The sequence below is a fragment of the Ceratotherium simum genome, chromosome 4 (assembly GCF_057802395.1).
Source record: "Ceratotherium simum simum isolate JZ-2026a chromosome 4, ASM5780239v1, whole genome shotgun sequence".
Lineage (NCBI taxonomy): Eukaryota > Metazoa > Chordata > Mammalia > Perissodactyla > Rhinocerotidae > Ceratotherium > Ceratotherium simum.
This window is the reverse complement of record NC_141903.1, coordinates 1,050,107-1,058,521: the sequence shown is the minus strand read 5'-3', so window position 1 is coordinate 1,058,521 and position 8,415 is coordinate 1,050,107. Positions and strand designations below refer to the sequence as shown.

The following is an 8,415-nucleotide window of genomic DNA, read 5'->3' as shown; positions in this document are numbered from 1 at the left end:
TCACGCTTGTGTGTTGCCTTCCAGCTCTGGGCAGCCATCCTAAACAGCATCACATGGCCCAGCCCCTCTAACAGCTATTCAGTGGACTCGCAGCCCCGAGTCCAGAGTCTCCTACATTTTGTTCTCTCTTGTAAAATAGTCCTCGTTTCATACTAGAAGCATACAGGTCATGGGTGTGGGGGCAGTGCCAGTGGCTACCAACTGTGAAAATTAATAAACAGAAACCTCACTAAATTGGATTCGGGAGGCCAAAATGGGGAGTTCTCACATATTTTAACCTGGAAATGTAATTCTCAGGTTAAAATAGCAGAGCCCATCAGGAAGCAGAAAGACTTCCTCTTGTTGACCAGCAAGAAGCTCAGCCAATGAGAGACTGTCACAACTCAGCCCATGAAAAGCCACTACACTTCAGACTCTTTGTTTGCAACAGCCCTCCCCACTTCCCCTTCCCTCATAAAAGAGTTTCTCCTCCTTCACCACTCAGGGACTTGCATGTGGCTGGCCATGCTTGTAGACCCTGAATTGCAATTCCTTGCTGATCTCGAATAAACCCAGTTTTGCTGGAGAAATAACTATCAGTCTATTTGCTTAAGGTCAACACTAGAAATGGGGCTGCTCCCACCAGACATTGCTGAGTTCCTGTTTTCGGGGCCCTCGAAATCCAAGTACACAAATAGAATGAGATTAACAAAAATTCAAACACACAAGACCAAAAAAAATTGTATTGTCTTTATTGTCTTAAAGTTGCATAGTACTTTGATTGTGCACGCTTTTAAATAGAGGGCAAGGCAGCCCACTTAAAAGTACTCTCTTGCATGGGATATTTCAAGCTGTTTTACTACGGGCAGGAGCAGGGACCAAAATGCTGCCTGAGCTTAAAAAGAACCATGATCAGATTAAACAAAAGTTGGAGAGATTTAGACAAGAAGAAGCTGTTGAAGGGCATTAAGATTTCGACAGGACTTACAGGAGGCATAGGCAGATGGCGGGAGGGCTTCCCTGGCGTCAGGGGATGGGATTCAGGAGCAGCCAAGAGAGGATGGGAAAGGAGCAAGGAATCCAGAGTGCAATGCTTTGTGCTCAAATCTGAGATGAATGCCCCCTGCCAGGAGACTGGGCATACTGGGTAGCTGGGGTGCACGGTCTGGGCATTACCTCAGCTACAGAAAGCCACATACTAGAAAAATAACTTAAAAGCTATACAATTGTCATTATAAATATTTTCTCTTTTAAAACTAACTAGTGTTGGTTAAAAAAAGGTTCACAGTTACTCTGAAGAGAGCTGTATCTCTATTGCACGGTAGTGGAAAAGTCCGCTCTGATCCCCATGTGTAAACCATTTCCTTCTCTTCTGGCGACTTCAGGACACAGAGAAACAGTATCTGCTGTAAGCAAAGCACTTGGGTACAAGGCACGTCAAAGCTGTTAAGCTCTACTGGGATCTACTCAGAACACACAGAATGCCCACTGTTCTTCCCCCTTGGCATCACTGGGACAGGTCAAGACTAAAGGTGGTGATGGTTTCCTCAGGCTCTTGTTCTCATTCCACGGTTACAGACTTGGCCAGATTTCTGGGGAAGTCAACCTAAAATGATAGAAAGTAGCTGCTCAGGACCCCACAGATCTCAGCAACATGCTGCATTGTAAAGGCTATTATCAGAGTCCTTGACGACAAGGAGACGGCATTCCTGGTCACCTCCAACCATGAGCTTCCTTGAGACCTGCATCTTGGAAGCAGTTCCTTACTCCAGAAACTTCATTGAACTAGATAATGTTTAGTTCATTCAATAAACGTTTATTGTGCCCCTGATAGGTGTCATGCAGTGTTAACACTATTAAAAGGATATGATGCATGCTATTAAAACCAGCTCAATTTGTACTGTTAAATATTCACTTTTTTGAGAAGGATATACACCAAATCCACAAGACTTGTTAGTTTAGGGTGGGGACTGGGAAGGAAATGTGACTGGGAATGGTTGATATAGTGGGCTTCAACTTTATCTGCATTGTCTTATTTCATTTGTAATAATGTTTAGAAAAAGAAGAAACAAATATGACAAAATGTTAGCAAATGTCAATTCTGGATGATATGTACACCATCAGGTGTTGGTTATATTGTTTTTTGTATTATATATTTTTAAAAGCTCTAAATAAAATTGTAATAAAACTTCTATTTCTTTGTACAATGAATTGTGTGTTCTTATACACTTGCTGGTGAGATCATAAATTGGTTCTTTTCTGGAACATAAGCTGACAATGTATGTTAGGGGTCTCAAAATATTGAATCATTTGCTAGACTGAGAACAAATCTTAGATGTGGGAACGAGGAAGTATGTACAAAGATGATCACTGCATTGTTTTTGTTTTTGTTTTTGTTTTGCTGAGGAAGATTGGCCATGAGCTAACATCTGTGCCCATCTTCCTCTATTTTGTATATGGGACACCGCCACAGCATGGCTTGATGAGCGGTGCGGAGGTCTGCGCCCAGGATCCAAACCTGCGAACTCCGGGCTGCTGAAGCGGAGCACTCAAACTTAACCACTACGCCACTGGGCCAGCCCCCACTGCATTGTTATTTAAGCAGATGTTCCAAAAAAATTAGAAACAGTTTAAATAATAGAAGACTAGCTAATCATTGTTAAAACCCATGTTATAAGATTGTGGTGGTATATTATGCAATGATTAAATGTTGCTTACAACAAGTTCAAGATGTGAGAAAATACTTGTAATATAATAAAAAGGAAGATGTAAAATTTTATTCTTGATATAATCTTGAAAAACGTTAAAAAATTTGCATACAGAAGGAAAAGGCTGGAATGAAATATTAAATTTGCTAATGAACATTGCCTCTGGGTGATGAGGTACAGTTTAATGATATGGTCTTTATACATCTTGCAGTTCCCAACTCCTTTTCAGGGGGTATAAGTTACTTTAAAAAGAGAGTTATTTTAAATGAAAATAGTTCTATGAATATTTACACCAAATATGTATTTAAGAACAAAAAGGAGATCTGCGGTTGCATTTCTCCTCTTTGCTGGGGTAGGTGCGATTTCTCGACTTACGTCATATCCTCGGAGGACAGCCAGGTGGAAGGAGAGGAGCTGCAGGGGGACCACGCTCAGGACGCCCTGCAGGCAGTCCACGGTGGGGGGCAGCGCAATCACTTTATAGGCAAACTTGGAACTCTCAGTGTCATCCTTGGAGCACAGAATAATCGGGCGACCCTAAAGCAGAGAAACGGGATCACAAAATGCAGATCACCTTAGAAAGAAGCAATCCTTCACACGCAGCAGTGTCGGAGATCAACGTTATTGCAGTGATGACAATAATCTTTTGTTTTTGCTGGAATTACAGGGGACATGATGTGTACGAGTCATGTAAAGGACAAAGTGTTTGATGCTTTTCCGTAGGTTTCCTTCCCTTCCCTGGTAGGGTGACCGCCGTCCTGCTGCAATCATTCAGTGCACATTTGTTGAGTGGCTTCCCTGTGCCTTGTGAAGGGGAGGGCACGCCTACTCCTCACTCTAATGGGGCTCATAGCCAAGGGGAGAAAACAAAAACAAACAAGCAAACCAATAAATAAAGATGACTTTCAGATAATGCCACAAAGGCAATAAAACCGGGTAATGTGATTGGGAGCCACTGGTGAGGTCTGGAAGTCCTCTCTGAAAGGGAGACATGTGCGTGGAGATGTTAATGAGGAGAGGCCACCTCTCTAGATACGAGGGAAGAACATTGCGGACAGAGGAAGGGCCACTGCCCAGGCTCAGGGGCAGGAATCAGCTCGGCCTGAGTGGGAAACAGAAGGAAGGGGCCAGATAACACAGGTTTCTGGGTCAGTGCAGTTTGATGGAAGCTGCCGGAAGGTGTTAAGCAAGGAAGTGTAGTAATTGCTTTATAACTCCGCTCTGACCACTGTGCTGAGCCTGGCGTGGCAGCGGCTGGCTCACGTGGATTGGATTTCATCTCCCTGTAACTTCCGCATGCTGGCCAGTCCCTTTCTGAACGTGTACACCACTCATGAGGGGCCCAGGAGGGTCCGTGGTCACACCCGCTCACTGGCAGGACCATCCACAGACGGTGCTGGCAGACAGTGGGTGAGGTGGGCATGTGTGGAAGAGAACAGGAGAGATGGCCCCAGCGCAGCTGAGAGCCCTCACCTGGCGGGCTGTGACCTGCTGCAGTGCATTCTGGCATTTGGCAAAGCAAGGATCCTTCATGATGACCATGATGATGGGCATCTGCTTGTCAATCAGCGCCAGGGGCCCGTGCTTCAGCTCCCCAGCCAGGATGCCTTCTGAGTGCATGTAGGTTATCTCTTTAATTTTCTGGGGAAACACGAGGTGGGATCAGTGTGACACTGGGCACACAGGGGCTGGAGCAGATCAGCCAGAGGGGAGGAAGGGGAGCTGGGAGAGGGATGATTCCAGAAGGCAGGGAGCTGAGAGCTGCAAGGCAGATGGACGCACCGAGCAGTCAACAGCACTGGAGGCAGCTGGCAAGGCCAGGGCCAGGAGAGAGGGCTGGCTGCTGTCCAGGGCATGCACAAAGCCCAGCATGCAGCCTGTGTCCCCAGACCAGCCCCCGGGCACAGCCACCCACCTTGGATGGACAAGTCAGTGTCAATCTAGCTTCCCCTTCCCGCTCTGTGGTCAGCCCACGGCCTCCCCACAGTTATTATTTGTAATGACAGCATTGTATTCTGTTGAGATATGCCTTTATTCCATTATCTGCTGAATCATTCCCCCAATTCTAGGCCATTAATAACTTCCAAAGGGTTGTTCCACCTCACCTGTCAAGTGAAGTCCCATACTGGGCTGTTACTGGAATTTCTCCCTGTGTTTAGGGAGATCCATTTCTATTTAGTTACCATTAAACCCATGTCATTGAACTGGTGAGTGCTGAAGAAAACATCTCTCAACTTCCCTAGAACTATTTATCTGGGTCAGGGAAACACTGTCAGGAGTGTGGCTCCACTCTGGGTGCTGCAGACAGCTGGAGTGCCGTCCGCAAGTGACCACAGAGGGGCCATTGACTTGTGCCAGCAGCAACCTAAAAGCTTCTTTCTTTTCCCAAAGACTAACTTGGAGCCACAGTTGAATACGCATCTTTCACCAGCACACTCAGGCACTGCAGCTGAGTGCAGTGGGAGGCAGAGGCATGGGGTTGCTGAAAGGGCACCCCACCCAGGCCTTGCTTCTACTGTGCCCCCTGAGAAGCAGTGTGCCCAGCCCTCACCTCCTTTGGTAGGGTCAGAATCTCCACTGGAAGCCTGTGGAAGTTGAGCTCACTGCTGGCGGGGCAACTCATGGCTTGCACCCTCCCCACCCCCCACCACAGGTAAAACTCCAAGTGTTTCTTTTGAACCGCTTGTAATTGGCATTGTCTTTCAAATTGGGGTGATGGGACAGGAGCAGCCCCTTGCTCCCACAGGGAGAGGAGGGGAGCCAAGCTGGGTCATGGATGATGCCCTCTTCTGGGTACCAAGTGCTGCCTCACCTGTGACACTGTGTCCAGTGGACTTTGGTTGGGCATTCCGATCCATAAGCAGTAAATGGACAGTGAGTAAAGGGCAGGCACTACACTCAGGCCCCTGGACAGCACTGTCCACCCTCTCGGTAGCCCACGGTCCTGGCCCCTTGCCCCTGCTCCATCAGCTCTCTCTTACTCTGGTTCAGATCTTTACGGCCACAGAGGGCAAAACAGCCAGTCACTGACTTAAAAAAGTCAGGGCCTGCGAAGCTCATTCCTGCAGGATCTCCAGCTCCCCTGGGAGTTTGAGGGGTAACAGGGAAACTCTGCAAACCCCACCCTGCAATTCTGGTCTGCCAAGATCCTCCCATGCAGGCTGCTTGTAGGGGTGGAAAAAAGCAAAGGCCACATGGACATGGGTTCGAATCTCAGATCAATCACTCCCTCTTGAGCAAGATGAACCTTTTGGAGGCTTAGTTTCCTCCTGGGTATAATGTAGACAATAATTGCCAGCTTCTCAGAAGATGCTCAGGTGGTGTGAGTGGGCTATCCCAGATGGAGCCTGGCACAGGTCCAAGGGTACCCTGCCCTTCCTCCTCAGGAGGTTGGCGCCCCCATCTCAGTGTCCTCAGGGCTAGAACACCTGGTCGTGAGCTGGTGCTCAGTGCAGCCTCACACGGTGGCCAGTGGTCCCCACGCCTACCCCTCCCTAGCCCAGTGCCCTGCCCTCCTTCTTGCTGGCTTCTTGGGGTGTCTCGAATGCCTGCCCTCATGCAGCGGCTGAGGGAGGTGGGGGGTGGGCAGAGGGGCTCACCAGGGCTCCTTCCAGGCACGTAGCATAGTTGTAGCCCCGCCCCATGACCAGGAGCGACCTCTGCGTGTAGAGCTCCAGGGCCAGGTCGTGGATCTTCTCATCCAGCAACAAGACCTCCTTGATCAGCTCTAAGTCATGCACACAGCAGGGGGAGAGCCAGTCACAGCAATTTTAAAACAAGATTCACAGAGAAAAGTCATGGTGTACAAGACAAGGTTGTGGAATCACATCACTTAGTGCACTTGGGTTCCTTACATTAAGGGTTTTAAATTTAGACTATGGGAAAGAACTTAGCTTATAGGCCAGGATCTTGTTGGGATGGTGATTCATACTTGTGTGCACTTTCCCCGGGCATGTAGGGTGAGTAGGGAAGTGTTATTTCTAGCGCCATTTTACAGGGAAGGCACCTGAGGCTTAGGGAGGCTCACTCCCCAGCTGGCCAGCCACGGAGCTGACACTCCACATCAGTGCCCCTCGTCCAGGCCATGCTATGTCTCAGGACAAAGCCAGTGTAAGTTGGACCAGCACTTCTCAAACCTTTTGGTTTCAGGACTTCTTTACACTCTCTCCAAAATGACTGCAAATCCTGAGAGCCTTTGTTTTTGTGGGTTATATCTGCCAATATTTACCAGATTAGAAACTGAGAAAATTAAAGATATTTATTCATTCATTTAAAAATAACGATAAATCCATTATATATTTTTAAAAAATTAGTGAGAAGAGTGGCATCATTTTACATTTTTTCCTCTGTAGTTTAATTTTATGTTTTTTTAAATTTTTTGTTTATTGCAGTAACATTGGTTTATAATCGTTTTACCTTTTTGCAAAGCTTTTTACTGTTTAACTTTTTAATAAAAGACAGAGTTTCATATCTGCTTCCTCATCAATCCATTGTGATACGTTTTGTTTTTTGGTTGAGGGAGAGAGAGAAAATCTGGCCTCACAGAGATCTGTAGTTGGAGAAGGGAGGAGTATTTAAATAACTTTTTCAAATAATTGTGAATGTTCTTCTTTGATACTACATCCAACTCAAGAAGTGTCACTTTCTTAAAAGGATAGTTGCAAATGTGGAATGTCAAGTCCTATCAACACTTTTCCTACCTTGTTACATTAATGCTTGTTGGTCTATCATGCCCTTATTTAAATGGATGTTTTACATGCACATAACTTTGTAACATCATGCATTGGTTATTTGGAAAATACAGGTTGACTGACTTATGCAAATCTTCTAAAAATGGATACATTTTATCATAAAATATCTTTAAAAAATCGTTAAAATCACCATGATCTTATCAGAGATGTCTTTAAGTGTTGGGAAGTCAAGCTCATATTGACAGCTGCAAGTTTTCCAAAGTTCTAAATTTCAGTTGTAAAGCTTGGAGTTTATCACTGGCAACAAATACCGTCAAAAAAAAGATACTGTTTTTGTCGAAGTGTCTGCCAAATACCCAAGTTGGCTTGCTACTCAAACAACCACAGGTGCTTTTCTTTGAAACAACCATCAGGCTTTAGGGTACAGCACAAGGGCTTTACCACATGCTTCCCATTTTGTTACATAGAATATTAAAAAGTGTTGCAATTTAATAAGACTAAAGCATTTTACTGCATCCTCAAGGACATTCTTAAGTGAGGCTTAGTGTGTGGCAGTGAAGAACACTAGGGCCACGAGAACAGTGAGGGGCCTCTGCCTTGAAGTATGCGAAGGTGCCAGCGGCAGCCACCATTGCCTTTGCTAATGTCCACGCAGCGAAAAAGGCAAAAACATCTTATTTATTATGGATAAAGTATTACTATGAAAATAGCTTTGACTGAAAGGGTCTTGTAGCTCCCCAGGGCCTGCAGACCACATCTTGAGAACTGCCAACTTAGCAGAATAAAGTCCTGTTTCTTCAGGGTTATTATCTGCCGTGGAGTTAAGAATACTTTCCTGAACACATTTTCAGCATGTTGTCTTGCTCAGATTTGGATTCCTAGGCCTTGTATGGTTAGATGGTGGCTTTCCCTCACTGCTTTCTCTGGGGTTTGCCCCGGGCTCCCGGCGAGAACTCAGTGCCCGCCCCATCTCTGGGAGGGGCCACCCCACAGCCCTGTGACCATCCTGCCCCGAGCGCTTGCTCCGTGTTAGCCAT

General features: G+C 46.3%; 1 protein-coding gene across 2 annotated transcripts in view; it reads right to left on the bottom strand.

Annotated features, from left to right (window-relative positions):
• Positions 1-618: 618 nt before the first annotated feature.
• Positions 619-8,415, bottom strand: part of GFPT2 (glutamine--fructose-6-phosphate transaminase 2) — a 44,318-nt gene continuing 36,521 nt past the window's right edge. Inside the window, exons 16-19 of one of the 2 annotated variants that reach the window (XM_087429184.1) lie at positions 6,287-6,414; positions 4,161-4,328; positions 3,063-3,224; positions 619-1,585 (exon numbers count right to left, since the gene is read on the bottom strand). In XM_087429184.1, the coding sequence (XP_087285310.1) occupies positions 1,541-1,585; positions 3,063-3,224; positions 4,161-4,328; positions 6,287-6,414 (503 nt within the window). In that variant the 3' untranslated portion in view covers positions 619-1,540. The remainder of the gene's footprint in view (positions 1,586-3,062; positions 3,225-4,160; positions 4,329-6,286; positions 6,415-8,415) is intronic. The other variant, XM_004428422.3, reaches the window with a different exon arrangement.